Source organism: Taurulus bubalis (genome assembly GCF_910589615.1).
Source record: "Taurulus bubalis genome assembly, chromosome: 3".
NCBI classification, from domain to species: domain Eukaryota; kingdom Metazoa; phylum Chordata; class Actinopteri; order Perciformes; family Cottidae; genus Taurulus; species Taurulus bubalis.
In genome coordinates this window covers 25,601,260-25,625,223 of record NC_136591.1, presented here as the reverse complement: position 1 = coordinate 25,625,223, position 23,964 = coordinate 25,601,260, and the positions used below count along the sequence as shown (strand labels likewise).

The 23,964-nt window shown below is 42.9% G+C and overlaps 1 protein-coding gene across 1 annotated transcript; it reads right to left on the bottom strand.

The window, feature by feature from the left end:
• Positions 1–593: 593 nt before the first annotated feature.
• rps6kc1 (ribosomal protein S6 kinase polypeptide 1) lies at positions 594–23,810 on the bottom strand (the record flags this gene model as incomplete). The annotated part of the gene is made up of 16 exons (XM_079215313.1): positions 594–2,488; positions 3,003–3,098; positions 6,113–6,195; positions 11,452–11,541; positions 12,690–14,345; positions 15,737–15,869; positions 16,439–16,486; positions 18,337–18,435; positions 18,801–18,919; positions 19,896–20,318; positions 20,489–20,542; positions 20,666–20,759; positions 20,850–20,965; positions 21,305–21,425; positions 22,579–22,614; positions 23,709–23,810. The coding sequence occupies 16 exons, from the start codon at positions 23,808–23,810 to the stop codon at positions 2,387–2,389; spliced, it is 3,372 nt and encodes a 1,123-aa protein (XP_079071439.1). The 3' UTR covers positions 594–2,386.
• Between the last annotated feature and the right edge of the window lie 154 nt (positions 23,811–23,964).

Genomic DNA, 23,964 nt, shown 5'->3' with positions numbered 1-23,964 from the left:
AAACAGTCCCCAGCAAAATGACAAACTGTCACCTTTACATTTATATTTTGTATGGTTTAAACAAAAAACTAGACTGTTTAGTTATCACACAGACATAGTGGTATAGATCTTATCTTCGCAAAATCCAACTTGGCTCAGTTATCACAAATATGTAATAATTGGGGAGTCAACTGTTTTCTGCATTTAAGTTTCATCATGAAAACGTATCATGTACCTGGATGTACCTTTATGGAAAATTAAAGATGAGATTTTTCAAAGACTTTTAAATCGTCAAGACATTTTCAAGGCTTGAGACTGGCACTACCATAACTGCAACCAAAAAGGTCCCATGTGTATCAATGGGTGCTTGGGATGTACGGGTGTGTGTGTGTGTGTGTGTGTGTGTGTCTGTGCGCGCGTGCCTTTGTGCTAGCTCATATTACCGTCACAGTGACACTCAGCAGGAGTGACAGCGGCTTTCTAGGAGTATCATCGGTCCTGCTGATAAGAGGGGCTGTAGCCTCAGAACAAACACAACACACTCCCAGCTCTCTACACATAATCGCTGAATCAATAAAGGAAGCGTCACTAGACGTTGTCATCCAGGTATGTTTATTGTTATCAAGAGTACACTGACAGACCAGTGTCGACATACAGCACAGACGGAGGAAAAAAGAAGAAGATTTGAAGTGTGATGAAAGGGTTATCATGTGGAATATGGCCCTGGTAATTTACATTATGCAGTGCAGGCTCTACAGTGGAGTGATTAACTGTGTATAGTTAGAGAAATGTATCATGAGGCATTTGATATATGCTCCAATAAATCTCAAACGTCTCCTTTGATTATGCAGGAAGTGATATATTGCATGTAATGTAACCATGGCAATGCAGTCATTGTAGATATTACAAAATTAGCATTAAGATCTGTGTCGCAGGTTAGCAAATGTGTGTTGCTCAAAAATAAAATGCACAATCAAATAAACAGGATTTGATTGATGAGGCAGTAAGTGATTGACACGTTGGACATGATCAAGGCTTTGAGACCTGGGTGTATCTTTCACAAAATCCTTTAAAAAGGTGTATTTACAAGACACACACAATTTATTGTTTGATAGAATTATCATACTATTACATGTATTACATCAATCATATTCTTCCATGCAGAAAATGTAGTGAACAGATTAAAAAAAAACAACAACAATCTGTAAAAGGGCTGGTTTGAAACGTGTGGTTCGAGCCTCATCTTTTATTTTTTTTCTCCGTCTATGGAGGGAGAAGGCTCTCTTGTCTGCTGAACGGACACTTTTTCCAGCTATAATCTATTAAATAAGTCAATCTCCTTTTAACTAAATACTTCACTAAACAACAAAACCATCTCCTACCTCAAAATATTTTGTTCATTGATCTTGTCATGTCCGTTGGTACAGCCTGTTAGCTGTAAATCTGTTCCTAGATCAAAGGAACACAACCTAACCATCAAATGAGCTCAACTAATCTCTATGGGCTCGGTGAGGAATAATAAATATGTTAAAGGCGGAAAAAAGTATTGCACTCGTGTTTTTAGGAAAGCTGACTTAAAGGTACAATAAACGAAATTGGGAGCATTTTCTATTGCCTCTCGACGGCTCTCAACAAGGCAGCGGTTGAGTCGGCTAGCGGCTAGGAGCTAACGGTGCTAACGGTGCTAACAACACCAAAAGGTGCTGACAGAGCCGATAGTGTTTACCTGAGGGAGGGTCGGTGCACACTCACGTGCGCTAACATGCACGTGCAGCCGGCCCGGCTGTGTCAACTGAGAGTGGAGTAACTCGGATTAAAACGAGAGAGAACGACTACATTCTCTGGTCAGGTAGACATTACTCCTCTATATCTTTACTTCGATAATAATAATAATTTGCTGCTCTATTAATGCTCTGAATAACAAATCTAGCAGCTTTAAGTCTGCCTCAATTTGAATGGGTAACCGACACAACCTAATAAATGCAGTGTAAACACAAAAATGTCACCTTTCACTCGTGTCTATTTGGTTTACCGATCCTGTATGAGTGTAAAAGTAACAATGTTGTAGTGGATCATCACTCTGTGCCAGCACTTATTGTATGAATAACTGCACCACAAATGTTGTTAAGTGTTCCCGCACCAAAAAGGTTACACCTTAAACTCTCTATGAGATGAAGAAATTAGCAATTTACTAGGAAAGTAATACTGCTTCTTGGCAAATTCCGTATAAAAAAAAATAATATGTGGGGATTGAATGGCCATACATAAAATGGGAGATGCGTGCAGAAATGCATAATCTGTATTTATTTACTGTCTATTTGTGTTTCCAATCTGAAAGGAATTCATTCAGGACAGCCGGTCTCCCAGCATGCAGCTCTGGTTTCCGCAGTCCCACAATGCACAGCGTCTATTTGGGCCAGTCCACTCTGGCAAAGAAAGGGTGGGATTTGATATCATCCACGCCTCCCACACCTGCCCCCAGTCTCTCCATTGGGTTGTACTGGAGCAACTGCAGACAAAACGGAGACAATAAGAGGCTTTTATAATTCAGTACAAGTAACAATAAGTGATGCCATAGTTTCCGCATGTCCACTGACTATATTAATATACATAAAAGTGAGTGTTGATGATTTGCAATTAGCTTAAAGATATAGAATGTATTATTCTACTGTACTTATTTCTCACAAAGAACTATTGCTGCTGCAGGACATCTTGTGCCAAAAAACCTGGGTATTTGAAATATCCCACATACACGGTTTTTATGTTAAAATTCCATTGTGCTCACCAGCCAGTGTGAGAGAGTTGTAACATTAGGTCAAAAATGCAACAGATTATTACTATAAAATGACTCCCTCACCCACCCATCCTCATTCAGAAAAAGCTGCAAATAATTTGTCATATAGATGATAAATACAGAATCTTCAAACTTTATAGCTGCGGAAAATGTATTTGAGTAGGCTACTCAGTTAAATACTGTACATGCCATTGTGGTGTAACAGAGTTACACCACACCAGACTCTCACCTTCTCCAGTAGAGATCTGGCCTCCTCTGAAACAGACTCGGGGATGTTGAGAGCGGTGTGGCGACCGATTCCTGCTGGATGGCACCGCAGCAAGGCCTGTGCGGCGGGAAGGAGGGATGGAAAGAATAGATAATGATCAGTCAAAACAAAGAAGACCTGACCGACCGAGAGCGAAAGGGACAGATACACTGACACCCGTGGAGCCTTGGTCAATGTGAGAGCCCTGGTGCTGGACAAATAGGAGGAGACCAAAGAGCCAGAGCAACTGAAACAACACTGATCACAGCAACTACAACAAGGCCGTGATTGAACTACTGTTGCTCTTTCTTAGAACTCATGCGTGTGTCAGACAGAGTGTCAAAGAAAGAAAATGCCTGTTTTTGGTTGGTTTGTTCTTCAATCATACAGAGCTATTTTACTGGAAGAACCCACAGTTAAGCAGGCAGCAGTAAATATAAAGCATTTTTATTTGATTTTAGAGTAGAATATGACCAGGTCAAACCGTCAATTACAAGGAATTGTTGCACTCTGGGAGAAAAAGAAGAAATAATCTCAGTCGAGAGAGAAAGAGAGCACAAGAGCTGCAAATGTTTTTCCAACCACAGAATGTAGCCCCATTGTTAAAATAATGAACAATAATGACCATAATCACTGTATGTTGCAACAGGACATCTCTCAGCATTTCTCCAACTCCAAATTCAGGTTTCGACATGAATGTTTTTTTTTTCTCCACTTGCCTGATCGGGCAAGTGGATCGGAAATCTACTCGCCCATAGTCAATTCTTACTTGCCCAAGTAATCGGATGACAACAAAGACTCAAGTTAATGGTCTTGTTCCATCTGCCTTACTCTCAAACTTGGGGAAAACTGCGCAATATGTACAATCAGGGCCAAAAGTATTTGGACTGTGACACAGTTTTTCTAATTTTGCCCATTTACATGATGGCTTACATGGCTTTTAAATAAAGCAGTCAGTATGTGTTTGAAGTTTAGACTTTCAGCTTTATTTCAATAGATATAACACAAATATGGCATTAAATGTTTAGGAATTACATATAATTCCCCCATAATTCCCCCACAACTTTACTGCAGCCTCCTTCAGTCGCTGCTTGTTTGTGGGTCTTTCTGCCTTCAGTTCTATCTGATGTAAATGAAGAGCATGCTCACTTGGGTTGAGATCAGGTGACTGACTGGCAATTGAAGAATATTTCATGTCGTTGCCTTGAGAAGCTCTTGGGCTGTTTTCACAGGATGTTTTGGGTCATTATCCATCTGTACTGAGAAGCGCTGTCCAATCAGTTTTGCTGCATCTGAGCAGATAGTAAACACCCTTAAAATAAGGAATGTACCAAACTGTTGATTTGGTCAATCTTAATGTTTCTGCTATCTGCCTGGTAGGTTTGTATAGTTTGTCAGCCTTCTAGCGGCCTCCTTCACTTGCATTGACACCTCTTTGGTCTTCAATGATGAGTTCCCTGGACCAGCTAACAAATCATCTCCAGACCTTTTTATTTGCTTTATTTGTCATTAAAATAACGAGGGAACAGGCCACACCTGGCCATCAAACCATTTGTAAGACAATTGTGAAATTACTTTTGAGCCTCTGAAAATGCTGAAAGTCTACACTTCAACCACATATTGACTGCGTCATTTCAAATCCATGTAAAGTTGTGTAAAGAGGAAAATAAGCAAAATTGTGTCAGATTTGCACACATCTTTCACGCCACCCAACTTAACGCCTGCTTCCAGGGTAATTGAAATGCTCGCTAGTGCTTCAGATCAAAAGCTCCGTCTTTACTCACTGCCACGAGTGCCCGCTCTGTGCGACTTTCAACAGAGATGAGAAGGAAACGAGATGGATCACTCCTTAGCTACTTCCATCATCCATTATGGGGAAAAAAACTATGTGTTTATCTATTTCTTACCACTAGCCCGATCGATCAAGTGTGCTGCTAGATTTATTCGCCCCAGACTTGGCATTTCACTTGCTCCAGGCAAGCAGGCAGTCCATATTGTTGAGCCTTGAAATTGAAAATGCTAGAACAGAACGTGTGCGGCAAGAGGGAGCCCATGAACTGTTTGTGTTGGGGCACCCCGTGTGTTCTTTCCATCAGTTAGGTCGGTTGCCTCTCTCTCTCCTGGTACGTACTGCGGGAGTTCTGGCTGGGTTCCTAGGCACAGTCAAGACTGCTCCAGGCAAGATCTTATCCAGCAAGGATCAAGAGACACTATGTGTGCCTCTGTGTGTGTATCCTTGCCAGGGCTGTACCCAGACATAATCATCAAAGGAGACATCTGTGTGACGGAGTTGTTTTTTTTCCAGGTAAGTGGGTGTGTATTGTTCAACAGAGAAACACTAACCAAACTAACACCCCAATGGTTTGGGCCATTGATGGAAACTACTGATAGCCGATGAAAATATGCCCACTGGGAATCAGTTAGAGTTTATTCAAATTTAACAGACAATACAACATTGAAGGCACGCTCTGCACCTGCACATGGTGCCTGTGTGTGCAACTGTATGTGCATTTGTCCTTCAAGAGAGCAGGAAGGTATAATTAGCATGCGCTTGTGAATATGTATAATTTGTCTTCCAAACAAAACGGCTCCGAGATGCTCCCCTTCCTCCCAACCCTTTAAAGATTGTCCCTCGGACAGCCCTGAGCCTGGACCGGCCGAGTAGCAGCACCTTGAGAGCTGCCCTGGTCTTCACCTTCCACACCGACCTCGGATCGGCGCGCTCCAAGCCCAGCACTGCTCCAGGAGCCAGCCACGAGGCCCGGCGAGAGCTGACCCTCTGCCCCAGCAGATGGAGCTCAGGCTCGGGGAGAAAGTCACACCGACACCCCTGGCACTCCCCGAGAACCAGAGTAAGAGACGGCAGCCAAGACGCTCACACACATAAACATACACTCACACTCTCACTCTCACATACACACACACACACACGCACAACAAACTCCACCTACAAACACACAGACACGCGCGCAGAATCATACACAACTTGGCACAACCATAAAGAGTGTAAGCGAGTCGAAAGCCGAGACACCTACAGACATCCCACAACACCTCAGCAACAAAGATAACACTGCTCATACTTTTTGACTCACCATGCCTGTCAGCAACTCGTACAGGACAGCGCCCAAACTCCACCAATCGCATGCTGCCGTCTCCTCGCCGATTCCTCCCACCTCTGAAACGAGAGGAAAAAGGAGGGAAAATGAATTAATCAATAAAAGAACAATCAAAGAAATAACTTTGTTTTGTGTTTTGGGGAATAATAGTCAACGAGTAAAAAATGTAAAACCAAAAAATACCACAATATTTATAATTACAATGATTTACTCACCTTAAGCTTAGCTAAGTGAAAAAGATACCCCTTTAGTAATTACATCAAAAAATCCTCAACATTAAACACCGTTTCCGACTGACATCTTGGATTACTTAATATTTCATTGAATTGATACAATTAATTCCAAATGAGCACAAAAACATGAACACAGTCTCTCACACAAACACGCGCACACACACAAACAAGTGTGTGTCTCATAAAAGGGTGATTTGCATAATAAAAAAGCAGTTAAATTGAGGAAACCGTCTGCTGCAACTTCACACCATCTGCATGACCTGACCTCAAACACACACACACACACACACACACACACACACACACACACACACACACACACACACACACACACACACACACACACACACACACACACACACACAGAAATGTAAAGCAGGAACAATTGAGAAGTAATATAACATTATTGTTTAATTTTCTTTACTCACGCACCATTTTCAGCTCCTGAAAATAACATTTATTTTCATTTGATTGTTGGATTTTTAAAAGGTCAAGAAATAGTGGCAAATGTCTTGTCCGTTTAACAGTCCATACTTGTTAAGTTTATGTTAGGAAAAGTAAAAAAAAAGCAAATCTTGTGCGTGAGAAATAACTTAAATTATTAATCCATTATCCAAATTGCAGCCTTTTCCACAGATACTGATGAAAGTCCGCCATTAAGGTTTTTGTCTTGACAACAACAACAACTGATTACCGGCTCTCAATAATCTAAGACATCATTTACCATCTATACATGCATGTAAAGACAACAAAACCCTCTCAAGATAAACATTTCATGGGACATCTGTCCACCGTCTTGCTCATGGCCACGTTTTATGAGAAACTGATCCACAGTCAAAGTCAGGCTACCAGTTTTAAGGAAGGTTGTTGGGACTTCACAGTCTGTGATTAAGTAAAACACAGAAACCAAGAGTACTACACGTTTGCTAAATCAAAAGTGTATGCGTGAGATAGAGAGAGAGTGTGTGTGTGTGTGTTAGCTCCACTGGGTACCAGATGGCCTCTTGTGCTGTTCAGCTTCCCTCTGCTCTGCTCTCTCCAGAGGGCTGGGACCCAGGGTCACGGCTGCGTGTGCCCAGAGACCAGGCTCCTCAGCTTGGGGAGCAGAGGAGACAAAGACCCCTCATCTCCCGGAGGCTGCCAGGAACTCCAGGGGCCTGCGCGGCTCTCTTGCAGTAAAGGTTAGAGAGGGCTATGATACGACTTGCACGTGTGTGTCTCTCTCTCTCTCTCTCTCTCTCTCTCACACTCACACACACACACACACACACACACACACACACACACACACACACACACAGCCAACTGAGCAACCAGTCTTCAGGGCTCCCCAGGACTACTGTTTTGACAGGCAAGGAGAGAAGATCGTCATTGAACGGACTAGTGATACCTGCGTAGTTATGAGCTGGGGGGGAGATACTGGACATACGCACACACGCAAGCACACGTCTCAGAGCAAGGTCGGTGTCATCACAATGGATTAATGTCTAAGGAGCTGCAGGGAGAGTACAGTGGAGCTGGCTACACTTACCGCTCTGTCAGAGCGAGGCAGGGAGAAAGGGAGATCGAGAGAAAGAGGATGGGAGGGGAGAATTAACTGCATCCACGGGCCATGGGTCATTCAAACCCCACTGATGCACTGCACTGTGCGATTTGACCATCCTTCCACAAAGCTTTCTTAAACAGCACATGGGGGAAAAGAATGTATGAGAAAACAAAAGGATACAGAGGAGTTTGGATACCAACAATAGGGTGTTAACCTCGTGGCCTCTTCTTCTTCCCTTTCCCCTTAACAATGCAGTTCCTCCTGCTTTGAATCTTAATCAATGGGGGACATAAGGAACTGTCTCTCTTCTCCTCTTAGTCGGACTTCCCTAAAAACTTTACAGGTAGTCATTGTTGAAAGGGGAAGTAAAGTGTTTGCAGGTAGGAAGTAAGGAGGCATCGGTGTATGATGTTCCAAGACTGAGCCCGTCTCATATGAGCCGGGGAGGCTCTGTTAAAATGGTGCCAGTTGTTGCTAAAACCAAATAAGTTATATATTCAAACAAACCTAAAACAATCCTATGACTCATCTTTACTGTGAGGTCAGAATATCTGATAATATTCAAATAATAAAGCCAAAGTACGTTCAGGGTAGAATTTCTTACTTGAAAAGGATTTCAAAACAAAAGAGATAAAAGAGGAACTGAAAACATTATCTTCCACTCGATCACACAGTGGCTGAGCAGGTAAAAGAAAAAAAAATTAACAGCGAAAACACGCAGCTAGCATGACGATGGAGTCATCATTAACTGACTTGTTACTCAGAGGGGAAGAATATTTAATTTCCCTTTTCTTAGACATTGAAGAGAATTGGTTTTGGCCTTGGTTCCCTCTTAGCAGAACAATAAACAATTCCTATTTCTGCTCAAATCAGGTTGAGTGTCTCACTGTCACTCAACGGCTTCTTTTTTTCTTATTAGAGAACAAAACATTAGCCATCTGATGTTTATCAACAATTATGAATTGCTGAGAAAATAAATAAGCAGAAGTGCAGAATAAATACATTCACAGATGTCACTGTATTTTCCGAGTCCACTCCCGTGTTTTTTGGGCGTGAATGTTTTAAAAACATGTTTCCCTCCGTCTTACACACACACACACACACACACACACACACACACACACACACACACACACACACACACACACACACACACACACACACACACACACACACACACACACAGTCACAGCAGGCCCCCTGCTAGCTTTCTGGCAAACAGTCATAAATCTGTCATCAGGAATGAAGCCATCGTCAGAGTTGACCCTGTCTGGATAAACAGCAATACATAACAAGGGCAGGGGAGACACACACTCACTAACCTCTGTGTGTGTGTGTGTGTGTGTGTGTGTGTGTGTGTGTGTGTGTGTGTGTGTGTGTGTGTGTGTGTGTGTGTGTGTGTGAACAAGCACATACATCAATGCATGTATCAATCGTAGAGGGATCACAGGAAAAAAATAAAATAAATAGATGATAGCTATTACTCAAATGTTATACTAAAATTTACAACAACAAAAAAAGGCAGATTCAGACAACAAAGAGAAAAAAGTTGCCAGTGTTTCCGTAGTAGATTCAATGTATGTTGAAGCAATACAGCAGCAGCAGCAGCAGCAGCAGCAGCTTAACACACCCCCTGTTGGCTGCTAAAACATATTACATCCATCGATCCATGTGGGATCAACAGTGGTTCCAACATCTTTCACAGCTGGGCTGAGGTCGCTACAATTCCAGTTCATTTCACTTCGGCGCTGGCTTTTAAATTTTTTTACTGGGAATCTTTTTTTGTTGTTGTATTTTTTGTGTGAGCGAGACACCGAAATGTGACACCACTCTGATGTTTGCATTTGTCTACATCTAAATTCTACAGTGCTGAAACGACTAGTTGATTAACTTATGGACGTATTAAAGTAAATTAATCGGATTGTCAAGAAAATAAAACCATAAGTGGCCTGCAGCCTCTCAAGTCTGAAAATGTGTTTAATTTCCCCTTTTTTTGTCATTTTAAAATGAATACTTTTAAGTTTTTGACTGCTGGTCATAGAAAATATGACATTTGAGAACAACATTTAAAAAAAAAGTAATTATCAGTTTTTGATGGTGAAGATGGTTGTAGCCCTAAACCTTTACTTGCTGGCTTAACAGTGCTGTTATAAATATATCTGTGAATCAAGTGTATATTCTTGTCAAAATCTACCTATTTTCTAAATTTCACATCATAATTTTTTAGCCCTACCTTTCACTATCTTAATATAAAGAGCGGTCACTGCTTATATTAACTACAAAATGATTACATCAATTACACAATGACTTTAGAGTCAAACATGTTTTGAATTGGCAGTTAGGTTTTCAGCTACATTATGCATAAAGCTCCTTGTGCTGAGCTTTACTCCTATGTGTCTTTAGGTCATCTACTGCTGGCCACTGAACATATGCCTCTCTGTACTTCTATTTCCATTAGTGCTCTTTTAAACAGGCCGTTTTCTAAGGGAACATAAATGCACACTTTGAATATTAGATAAAGCATTTGTTGCTTTCAGATTTATTACAACAGTGGCATACTGAATGTTCTAGTCACAAGGAGGATTTAAATCTGAAGTGACCTTCCTGGCTTGAGAGAGAGAGGATGAATATGAGAGAATAGCTTAATATAAGTGCGTGGGTAAGTGAATGGCTGCGAGGGTCATTGTGTATGTCTCTGAATGCATCCAGAGTTTTTCCGCGAACAGTTATCCATCCTGCATATTCAAGAAAGATGCAATCAAACACATCAGACATAATTCGTCCAGCATCCCAAGTGTGAAGTCTGGTGCTTGAAACAGTAACAAATTGGAAAAAGTATCCGCCCATAGATGTCAAACGGATGTGCACACATGCTCTCTTACACACACAAACACCCCCCACACACACACAGACAGAAGTGCTAAGTAGGGACATGGTGCTGTAGTCTAGCAGCGGTTTGTTTTAGGCAGCTTGTAAACAGCATGCCAGAGCTGCCACAAGCCTGCTGAGGGCAACACATGGAGTTACCTCACTGCCGGCTCATTGTTGCACAACAGCACACTCTACAGGACAATGAGAGAACTACAACAAGAGCCTTCTTCTCCAAACTGAGTACATACTAACTCATGTTTTGGAGAGAGCTCCTTTGCTTCTGGATTTCTGTCTATTTCAAAGTGGAGAAGAATCATCGTTCATCTGTTTCTACTCTCAAAAGTGGTGTGTGTGTGTGTGTGTGTGTGTGTGTGTGTGTGTGTGTGTGTGTGTGTGTGTGTGTGTGTGTGTGTGTGTGTGTGTGTGTGGTAACAGAGCGTGTCTCATGTGGATTGTTTATTAATGTCTGGCTATGAATGAGGGGTTTGTGACCATGAGAAAGTGGCCTACTTATGTGCCTGCATGCCTGCATAGAATTAACCCCACATAAAGCTCACACAAACACACAAAATAAGGCTCCCAATTAAAACATTTAGAATGGGTACTAAAGAGAAGAGAGGTCTATGAGAAATCAGAGAGATAAAGTGTATTAGTATATGTCTCACCTGGTGCACAGTACATTTTGGCAATGGCGTCTTTGTCGCAGGACTCCTCCACATCATTCCAGCTACAAAAGTAGGTGAGCTGAACATGACCTAAGGACACAGGAAGAGAGGGTAAGCATTCAGCTCAAAGTCTAAGTAAGAAACATTCATCTAATGCTCTGCCTCAACCCGACACAGTATCACTCAGACTCGATACTTTTCAAACTGTTTACTCACCTTCAGAGCAGTTCCTTCCACCGTTCCTTTCTGCCTCGCTACATCCCTCAGCGAGCTTTTCAAGCACACAGCCCCAGCGATTACTCCTGTTTAGTGGCTACCCGTTAACGCTATCATTAGAACTAATGGTGTCATTAGGTAGCCGTGGCCATTAGCCTGGGCTAGCCAGACTGATGCACCACACTACGCCGTTGATGGGCCCTTTAGAACAATAATTACCACCAGGGAGACGAAAACAGCCACTCAGCTAATTAGACGCTTGTTGATAACGAGGTGGAGAGAGATGATTGTAGGACGACAAAAGAAGAAGTTGAGGGGGAATCTGTGTGACCTCCTGGTAAAAAAAACACTTTCGCTTCTGGAAAAGCCTTCATTTTTAGTCAATACATTACATCATGGTTGACTGATGGAGTAAAGCAGCTTCAGAGAGATGTGGTTTTATGCTCGCTGTAAAAGAAATATCAGCATATGTCACCAAGATGTCTAAGATTTTCACGAGGTCTTTATTGAGCTATCTATGTTTGAAATATCTGTTGTGAAACTCTAAATAGGCCACCTAATAGTATAAAGTATTGCTCCTGCTGCAGTCTCTGTTCAGTGCATAGATTCACTTTATTTCACGTTTCTTGGAAGTTCACGTTTAAATTAATATTCACAAGTCAACCAAAATGTTTTTGCTTGAAAGGTTAGATATCTTGTTATCTCTGCACAAAAAGGACCATGTGTTAGTTTTTCACAGCTAGCAGATGTTTGATGAGACTCAGATGTATCTTGCACTAAGCTAATCAACATATTTTTCTAAACTTTCTGCAACTAAAGTGTACTGCAATGCTTTCCTAATATTATAGCTCGTAAGCAGTTGTGGCAGTATTGTTTAGTGCAGCTAATATAAGAATGCATCCAAATGTTTTTAAGACATTCACTGTTGTACAATATTTCAGAGAGCTATGAGATAGGGGACAAGATTGTGGGATCTTCCTGAAAAACTTCATAATAAGCTGCAGTAATAATGGATGTCTAACCTTGGTGGTCAAGCAGGATGTTGTTGGGGTTCAGGTCTCGACAGAAGATGCCCTCTTGGTGCAGAGAATCCAGGGCTCTCACCATCTCTACGGCCCAGCATCGTATAAACTCCTCCGGGATATGAACCTGGGACGCAGCCAACGACAGCTCGTCCAGCTTTGCAAACAGCCGCGATACTTCTTTATCAAATTCGCAGCCCCCTGTATTACTAATAACTCTTGATGATTCACCACCAAGACCGAATAAACTCTCAACCACTGTGCATCCCTTAGTCCCATTTGTGGCTGGGATGGTGTCTGTGCTTTTGCCACTGCGGTCAGGAACCGAGTCTGTATTTAATCTTGCACCAACCTCTAGTTTCCCATTAAGCAGGTCAGTAACTGAAAGGTCAAGGTGATTATTTTGGCATGTAGGGTGAACAACCATTTCGTCAGAGGCCTCTGGCCCAAACGCCAAGCTGCAGTCATCCCACAGTGAGTTGAAGGGAGAGGAAGATGCAACACTAGTGTCACAAGTTGCAGAGTCTGTACATAGAGATGAAAGATTGTGCTTCAGTGGCTGCTCCTCCCATTCCTCAGGCTGGCTGTGAAGCTGTAAAACATCAGGCTGGATGAACTTCTTAGGCGAGGCTGTGGCCTCGAGGCCAAGACACACGTCCGAGGTGTCGAGTTCCTCCTTTAAAGAGTCTACAGTCCCACCCATTACAGGCAGGTTGACCAAAAGGTCTGGTGGGTGACCCTCATCCTCCACGACTGCCTCTTTAAATGAGATGACTGGCACTGACTCATTGGAGCCTTTATCGCTGCAGTCCAACCCCCAAAGCTCTGAGCTGTGGCCCTTGACCTCCTGAGCCAGCTCTGGAAGATCCTCAGTGACATCCGAACTCAGGTCAGATGCAGAAAAGAGGGAGACCGGTTTAAGAGAAGGGCGCTGCTCTCCTGAGTCAAGACAGATCACCTCGCTCGCACTGTCTTTGCTGTCAATACGGAAAAACTCCATTGGAGTGTGCTTGGACTGATCCAAAGGCAGAGGCCCAGCAGGGGACAGCAAAGGACTGAACACATCACTGTGGTCCTGTCCCTCACCACGGTATTGCTCATTGTCAAGGGTGTGGCTGCTTTTGTCGGACGACTCTGTGAAAAAGCCAAGTTCCTGAGAGCTGATGGGTGAAGAGAGGCTGTCGTTGCTCAGCAGCGACCGGCTACGCGAGGAAGTAGTGGTCGTCGCGACGGGCACTTCCAGTGACAGCATTTCCTGTTCGCTCTTCTCTTCCGCCTCTTCTTCTAGTGCATCTGGTTCAACTTTGTCTTGTTCATACTCATTGCAAAGTGTCAAATAACTGTTGGTGCACTCTTCCTCAGAGGCAGCTTCAGAGTCTGACTGGGCCCCAATTTGTTCGATAAGCCTGGGAGGGAGAACACTTTTCCTCGGAGACGCGATCAGCTTCTCCACTTTGTTCTGGAGCTCTGATACAGAGGTAGAACAAGAAACCGGCCCGGAAACAGAACTGGCTGAATCTACATCAAGCTGTGGGACAGCATGTTGTGGAGAGTGTACAGCCGCTGTGTGGCTCTTCTGGATGAAAGGAATGTCAAAGCTCTCATCTGGGCTGGAATTACGCAGGTACTTTCCAATGTGAGACCACAGCTTCCCCCCTAGGGATGAAGGAAAAAATGCATTAAAGACAGAGCAATATAGCAGGCAGCAGAGGTATGAAGAGGACAAATGAGGAGAAAGAGAGACGGCTGGACAAATGCAATACACTTTGAAAATTCTCCAGGAATGTTTTATGGAAGTCTGCAACCACCTGTGTTTCAATAGGAATTTAGTTCCTAGGCCAAACAGGCTGAAACCGGACCAAATTAACTGTATATGAGGCCCGTGCCAAGAAGGACCTGCGAGCCCCTGTCTAGATACCCGTTTTGCCCGTAATTGAGCCAAAGAAACCACAACACTATTTCAGGGGAATGTGTCTCACTTTTCTGTACATGATACCATTGCATCTTTAAATATATCATCAACCTCTAATTTACCGTAAACTCACAGTTAATCAAATGCTGTGGACATGCAAAAAGGAATGTCCAAAATAGACTTTAAGTTCCTGACTGGCCTCTGGGAGTCCTTAGCTACTGGGAAAATTAGGTAAGAAGGCTCATTCATTGAGGAATGAGTAACCAAGGCAAACAAGAATAGTGATTGATTGATGATTGAACCTAATTTGGCTAAATGGGGTTGGGGTGTGTGTGTGTTTTAGGTTCCCGGTGTTGTGTTAGTATTTTTGACTTCTCACTGTCTTACACACACATGCAGACATACAGATACACACGCACACACACAGCTGTAGTGTGAGCAATTGGAAGCCAGCATCTGTTGTGTGTGATGAGAATGGATAGGGAGTTCACAGTGATGATAATGATAGTAGGGCAACTCGATGGCTTAGAAAGTAAAACCATCCACATGTTGTTTTGTCCAATGTCACTCAGGTCACCGTCTCCCTCCGTCTGCCTGTCTATTGTCATTTAACCTATCAGCTGCTAACAGCACACTAAAGCATAAGAAGCAATCCAGGATTTTGTTAATTGCAGCGCTGAACTGTAACTTTGGGGAAACAATGCCTTTTCTGGCATTTGATTGGCTTTATTAGATTATGTTCATATGATATTAAATACTGTCCACTAATATTAGCGCAGGGTGGTTATAGAGTGCACCAGATTGAATAGGTTACAGAGCATTAAAAATATGGCTGCATTTCATCGTACGCCCTCACCCACACACACACACAAGCTACACACACACGCATCGTAGAGCGAGTGGGTTGTAAGGAGGCCCAGGTGTTGGCATAGCTAATGAAGCATGGCGCCACCTGGTATTCAGAATAATGACCTGTGACACACACCCATCTCTATCAAACATCTGTCTGGAACAAGGGCAGAGAGAGGGGTGGGAGAAGAGAGGGGGAGGGATCAGGTGAAGGAGGGCAAAAGACAAAAAAGGAAGGATGAAGTTGGTAAGCATTAGATGACACACACACACACACACGTTTTACCTTCAGCATACTGCAGCAAAAGGAAAACTGTGTCTTCAGAGACGACGAACTTCTTTAGCTGCACCATGTGGGGCACAGAATGAGGCATGATTGTCCGCTTAGTCGGCCCACAGTCACTGCTCTTTCTCAGACCCTGCAATCAGAATTGAGGGAAAAATCAAGTGAGCAATGTAAAATATGAAATCTGTATTAAAGGACACAAGGAGAAAATAAACATTAACTCAATATGGAGGGCGTGGGTGGGAGGAGATAAAGGAAGGTGAGAGTTTTAGCTTGTGTGAAGACTAAGAAAAAAAAAAGAGGAACAGAATGTGGCAAAGGAGAAACCTCCTATTAACAAGGTTCCAGCTTTGCCCCACGGCAACCCAAAGTCACTGGATTCATCAAGCCACATACAGCCCGTGACTTTAAAAGAGCCACACAAATCTATCAGCGCTACATGTAAAGTTCACATTGGCACTGTGTGTGTGTGTGTGTGTGTGTGTGTGTGTGTGCGCACACGTGTGTATTCATCTGTGCCCGCACTGTGCGTTGGCATCTGGCACACGTCTCACACCTGAGAGCGGAGGAGCTGACAGGGACAGGCCCATTAGAATCAATTACACCGGTCACACACAGGGGCTTCTGGCACACTTCACACGTACAGTCAGTACGACAAGGATGCGGGGTGCAAACGCGCGCGCACACACACTTTCAACTTACTTTCAGGATGAACGTCTCTTGTGTTCTCTTGTCCATGACCAAAAGAACCTGTGATGCAAGAGTGCCATTAATTGCCAGATATGAACAGACATACACAGTCGAAGATGATGTTGTGGTTGTGTCCTCTAGAGCAGTGTTTTTCAAGGACCAGGTCAGGGCACACATGAGGGTCACTACAAGACAAATGAAGGTCCTTAAAAAATACTACAAAAGTTGGCATTAACGTGTCAGATCCTGCTGTGTCGACCGCACCAAATCCCAGTCATGTGACAATGACTAAAAGGAATCTATAAAAGTCGGTAGTATAATAGCAAAAGAAAAAAAAAAGGGAAATAAATACAATATTAGCTGCAATACCACCAATATTTTCTAAAGGAAAACCACTTAACAACATTAAGCATTAGCAGGCTCTATCATCTCTAATAGAGTTGTAATGCTTTTTCCCTTTAGAAAAATAAAAATCATTTTATATTGAACGAAACAAACTTTCTTTCACTATTTTAGGTAATTTCATAGATTTAATAATAGCAAAAATAACTGAAAGAAAAAGACTCAATACTCGTTAACTGCAGCTCCAAATACGGCAAAAACATGAGCAGCGTGCAAAATGGCTGGTTATTCACATTTAGGTTAATATATCAAGTGCACAAATTTCTATTCTTTTTCCTTATTTTTGAAATATATACAGCTACAGATCCAATGCTTTATTGCAGACACAGTAATTGATAGCAGAGCCATCTTTGAATCCCTACCTCCTTCCCTCTGTCTCTTCCAAAACCCTTATTTCCTCCCCCCTTCTCCCTGACATCCTCATTGCTCTTCCGCTGCGTCAACATCTCAGGGGAGAGCTAAAGCATATGTGTGTGACCCGGTGTGTGTTTGTACACAGTGCAGTGTGCGCGTATGTTTTGTGGGTGCGCTCTCTTCATGTGACCCTGGCTGGGACCAAACAGGTGCAGACTAAATGGATATGAATGGAGCTGTGAGTAAACAGAGTGGCAGTGCTAGCCAGGGCACTAATATAATTAAGACACAAACATCAGGGAAGGGGGGAGGTGGAGAGGAGGGGCAGTAGGGTGAGGAGATCTCTCCATCTGTCCCCTCTGTCCCCATTAAAAGTGAAAGGAGGAAGGAGGAGGAGGGAAAAGAGAGGAAAGCTGGGTAATTTCTGGATAGTGCAGTTTGTGTTTTTTTTGCTTTGTGCTGATTTGTTTCTGACATACTGTGGATTTTGCATGCACCTCTATGGAGTAACACATGTTAGTATTGTATCAACATTTTCCTTGGGGTTTTGTGTGTGCGGAGGACGAGCATCATTGATTCAATGTAGTGTGCAGCTCTCTGAGCTGCTTGCCAAGTCATTTCATGGCTGAGTGGTGAAGTTGCTTCGCCGGCAGCTGGTTGAGAGGACCAGCAACCTAAACTGACCTTGTGGTAGTCATAACTGACGCTGAACATACACACACTCAGCCCTTACCATAGCATTCAGTAAATCCATTACGCTTTATTGCTTCAGATAAAAAAAGATGTCCAAAAAAGGAAAGGACACAAGAAGGAGACATTTGTCACATCTACATTTATCTGGGCAGGAAGTTCATTAAAAAGTGAACTGGATCTGAGTGCAAGTATTTTTTTAGGACCTTCATTATTGTTGTCAATTAAATAATTTTCCTCTGTCATCTGTGTTATTATATTCAAGGAGAAAAGTCTGACATCAAATCAAACAACGTAAAGTGTTTATTTTTATAACAGATCAATCAAGGGTGTTTGTGTCTTCTACTCACTCTCTTAGTAAAACAAAAGGCCAAATTATTGCTTGTGATTATAAATAAAACAACTTTTAAGTAAACTCACAAAATGTGGCTGCAAGTTACAAGACTTATTAATAAAAAACTCACCTTATCTATGACCCCCAACACCCTGTATGCTCTCAGCTCCTCAGATGGACTCGGCTGGCCTCCTCTGCTGGTGGAAGGGCAACAATGTGCCCCCAAAGCCTTGGACAAAGAATAAATAAATAAATTCATAGTGTATTAACGGTCTGCAATGTGATCATTAAAACATGTTCACATTCATTAGGTATTACGACTTCTAGTGTGGGAAAAAACAACCGTCTGTGTCAGTGTCTGATCATCAGATACAGGTCGTGTACAGTGGGTGGAAATCATTATTTATTAACGTAAATTCTGACCGTGCATTATAAAGATTGGTTTAAAACATAAACTGTACAGCCGGCTTTATAACAGATTATATACAGCCTCAAGTGGTTTAAGGACCCTGGTGGATGCACGCATTTATATGGCACATTTACATAATCTAACATTGACAGCATACAGGCCAATGGCATTTCCCTCCCACTCACCACTGTCTGTGTCGACCCTTGACCCATGTTGCTTCTCAGACTGGATATCTGCTCTGCACGCATCAGATACTCTGCAGTCTTCTTCTTCACTGCCTCTCGCCGCGTGGGACTGGGCTCACCTGAAAAGGGTGAAGCATTTTTCTTTACAAAGCTCTTTTTATTGTGCGGCGGGGTTAAAAGTTTCTGTACAAGCCTTTTATTTACTGACAAAAGAGCACGTTATTACTGTGACAAGGTAATCTACCACAAAGTAAAAGTGATGTTGTTTTTGGCATCGTCAGGGTCAACTAGAGAGCAGCAACCCTGTTGCTGGAATCTCTGCTATCATAAACACAAGGACACCCATCCGAGCAGACAGACGTCCATGATTACCACTTGCATGAAGTAATGAGCTTTGATAGCTACATCAACATGATATTCTAAGGCAGACCAGACCACAAGCCTGTACCAGTTCGCACAGTGTATCTAACAAGAACCGGTCATCCATCCAATCACTCAATCCACGCCCGCTGCCACCTGCTTGCCAGCGCGAGCAACGATGGCTACAAGACCGCCCTTTGCTAGCTTGCTGGTTGCCACATCCAGGTTAAGGACTGTTTTTAAAATGTGGATCATGACCTACAGTATCTATGGAGCACGCAAGGTTTTTAATGGGTTTGATAGTAGTCAAATTCAGTACTAATTAGTCTGTGAAAAAGTTGTATAATGTCCTCTGTGACCCTGGATGGAGCTTCATTGTGTGTGAATCTGCACTTGGGCTTGGAGACTGCAACTTTTTGTGTGTGTGTTCAACAGGCAGAGAGGGTGAAATGTAAATGCTACCGTGTAAAATGATGGGGCACGTACACTATTTTATTAGTCAGAATATCTCTGTTGCATCAATTTGAACCATTCTCTTTTAATCTGTCCCCCAACTCTATGCAATACAAATTGCTGTACCACACTTGGAAGAAGAATTGTTTGCTGCAACAAACCCTGCCGCCGACCAATTTGGTTGCTGATTAAAAAAAAAAATCTTCAGAGTGAATTTGTCACATTATACAGAAGTTGTGTCACTGCTGCATATGTAGTTATCCGGCTCTCACCCAAACTAACCTTGCACTCCCTGCAGCAGCAGGTCCACTCCGCTGCGATAGCAGGAGAAAGCTGCCTGAAAGTCCTGCTCTTTTTCCTTCTGTACAGCCAAACAGATGAGCTCACTGGCTCTGCCTAGGTAGTCGGACTTCCTGTCCTTCGGGTTGCCACCACTGGCTTTCTTCAGAATGCCAGAGAAGAGCGGTGTTCGGCCTGGCCAGCTGACCTCTGGGTTAGGGGCTGAGAAAGCTGGGACTGGGGCAGGAGACGGGGTCCGCCGATTGTACAGGGAGGGCAAGCGAGGGCTGCAGCTGCTGCTAATGTTGGTGGCTCCCCCTTGTGGCTGGTTTGGGGAGGTGCGGCCTGAGGCCATGCCATCATCCAGCTCAGCCAAAGAGTCTGTATCTACAGCCAGGGAAGTCAGGTCGCTGTCACTAGACGGGCCTGGGGAAGAAAGCAATGCTTGGGTCAAAGCACGCGCGCGCGCGCACGCACGCACGCGCGCGCGCACGCACACACACACACACACACACACACACTCCTTTATGAGCTTTTTTTTTATGGATTACTATGTATGTGTGTGTTATTTTGATACATAAACAAACAAACTTTACCTCCATACTCCAATGTGATAGTCAAATCATCCGCACCACTTATGTCTCTTTGAACTGGATAAAAAAAATGTCCACACATCTCTGAGCAAGTGTGACTTCATTGTAGAATCAAGTCATTGTAAATTAGGAGGAAGATTGATTTGAGAAGGGTTCCAGGGTTAATGTGTGTAATCTTACCGTCAGAGCTGCAGTCTGATAAATTGTCTGCCAAGAACTCTGAAAAGGGCTCAGCTGGTCCGATGAGCTCGGAGCCGTCGTGGACCTCACCTCCCTGGAAAAGAATGAAAAACAACATTGCAGTTCAAAGTAAACTGGGAATATGTCTGTTTCCGCATGAGTGTGTGTGTGCATGTTTTGGTACCTTGAAGAAATCTTGGATGTGCTGACTGCTATAGAGAGCAGGGATATTAGCAGAGAACTGGAGCAGATCCTCGGAGCACTGTCTTCTTTCCTCAACTACTGAATCATCAAAACGGCCTGGATAAAAAGATACACACGCACACATTAGAGGGATACTGCCTTCAAGCATGATTACGTCAAGTAAGAGTAATGCTTAATGACTGAATAATGACGTAATAACTCTGAGCTGCCTCAAGGGGGCAGAGTCCTCACTACTCCTTCAGTGATCTAAAGAGCAAGGATTTATTCTCTCTTACTACAGCAGGCTGTCACTAACGCAAACAACCACAATATTAAAAAAGGTAGCAGAGAACCAAAAACAGTAGACGAAAACTCAACAAAGACAAGTATTTGGTCTATTTGCGTTCATCTGGACAAATGTGTGACACAGGCGAATCAAGGGCAATAGTTTCTTACCGAAGACTTTGGCCTTGGCAAACGGAGGAAACAGCTCCGACTGGCTACACACATTCTTATGCAACTGCCAGAGGTTCTGATGAAGCTTCCTGAAATCACTGTATCTCTTCCATACTGTTATCTACAGAAGGAATAAGAGGAGAGATGGATGAAGATAGGCAAGAGGAGGAGGAGTTGAGGAATCAATCATTCTCTGTTTAATAATATGTGAAGCTTCACCAAATGAATTAAATCAATTGTGATGCTTAACCAGATTTTGTAATTGTCTGTAAAAGTAATCTCATTTGCACTGTATTTAAAATATCAATATTAATATATCTTAATATATTCATTGTCAACAGCATCTCTCCATAGCCGGAAACTAAAATGAATTAAAAACAACAACTATTGTTCCGCTGTTAAGTTCAGTAAAATTGCTCATCCGATAGCCATCTTGTGCAATAAAACGTCACACAAGTCACAACATTCACACAAAAACATGGATGAAGTAGTTTCTTACTCTGAGGCATTAAAGCAAAACATAATGGTCTAATGTTGAGTTTGCTAAAATTCTAGCCAGCCAGCTGGAAGAAAACCAGGCTGAGCAGAGCACCACCCTAAGCAGGAGTACTGCCCAATAATGCCGGTATGTGTTCCCAGGCAAAACTCTTTCACTCCGTCTCTCAGACACACATGCAGTAATTGACATCATGCCTGCTGCATTAGCACTGGTTCCAGGCTAGACTGCATTCCTCAGTGTGTGACAAACACGAGAGAGCATCCATGTGAGTTTTTACTTTGTCGATACATTTTGAGAAAGTGAAATAGTTGAATGTTCTGTAAAACCTTTTAAAAGACAGAACAGTTATCTTGGACAAATAAAAAATCCTTAGAATGACAGTGTCAGTATGTTGACATAAAGTAAGCTTGAAATGTAAAAATAAATATAAGGGGAGGGGGTGATTATCCAGATGTAGACCTTATACTTTTTTGTATGACTTATTTTGACAACTGAAATTTCTGGCCAGGAAAATTAAGCTTTGCTATACAATATCTGTGTGTGGATAAGGAACATAAAGCCATACACAACTCACACTTGGTCTTTGAAAGTCTCATCCAGCTTAGTCTGAGATAACAGATAGCTCACACTACACAGAAGCCGCACTCCAACCCTGCAGGGGAAATTCCCTCCGAAATATTCCATTAAACTCCAGTCTTTCAAGAAAGTCAACTCTCTGCCAATGCTTTGCACAATCACAGAGTTACAATATACAAATAATGGCTGCATGTCTTACCTCTTGGACATCCTCTGGGTTCTTCCTGGAGATGATCTATGTGGAGAATGGGGGAAGACAACTCAAGGCTTTAGAACCTCCATGTGAGCGATTCCTATATCTACAAGTGTAAGATGCCAGCGCTGATTCAAGACTTCATTGTGAGGCTGGCACAAGTATGAGCAGGGACACAGCTCTGAGTGTGACAATGAGTGCTTTATATAGCGTATGAGTGTGTGAACGCGACATCACCAACAACCATAACAAGCATGATGGCATGCAGGCAGAGAGAAAGAAACTCAGCCTGTCAGTATTCTGAGTTATTGACCTGGGAGTGTGACCATGCATTTGTAAGACTGCACAAACTGGTAACTTGAGGTTTGGCATAAGTGTGGCTGAATAATAGGATAAGTTACATGTCGTACTATAACAGTACTTGATCTGTGAGTTGCTGTATATCATCAATGGGGACCCATTGCCTACAAATGAAAGCCTGATTGTCCAAAATGTAAAGTAAATTGAAACTGAAACCAATTAATTGTTTTGTATCCAGGGTTTCTCCTACCTTGAAATAGCTTCCTAGTAGAACACTTTACTCTGGGAGATGGATATAGGGAGTTTCATGGTAAGCAATGAACACGAAGGTTATGAAGTGAACCGATGCTTTGACATTTCTCCATCTAGGTCTGGCTTGATCATCATCATCCCCCACAACGTTAATTACTTCTTTCAAGGCATTTATCTGGGACACTTGCCTCCAGACATAATGGCAACATGAACCTGCTAGTTATTGTTTGAGCCTGCTCAAAGATGCTTAACATTATCTCCTTAATGTCCGTCTGTTGGAGGACTAACTTAGCTAGCTGGCTAAAACTAGGTCAACGTTTAGGTTTTGGTTCAATCAGTCTTGCTCATATAAATGAGCAGCTAGATAATCCACTGGGGGGTTGAATGCAGGCACATTTTAAAAACATAAACAAGCCTGAATGTTCGGTGTAAGCTTACAGTTACACGTTAACACCAGCAGTTACAATTATCAACTGACCGGACGTTAAAGTCACGTTACTGGTGTTTGCATCGTATTAGCTTGGTTAGCACAGCTAGCCAGATAGCTAGCCCTGGGGTATTCATCCTCCTTTACTTTTACTTACCCTCGCGGTGACTTTGTACACGGTGTAGCCTTTCAGGTGCTTTTTAGGATCTGTGACAGTATAAAAGCGAGCCAGTTCTCCTCTGTCCCGCTGCGATATCATTCTGATAGTGACAACATTGCCAAAGCTACCACTCGGCAAGCCTTACACATTCATTCCTTGACAGCACAGAGCCAGGCGGGCAAACACGTCGGAGCGCCTCCCGGTGGAGCGTCGGTGTAACTGCATGCCTTAATGTCACGTGCTTGTCATAACA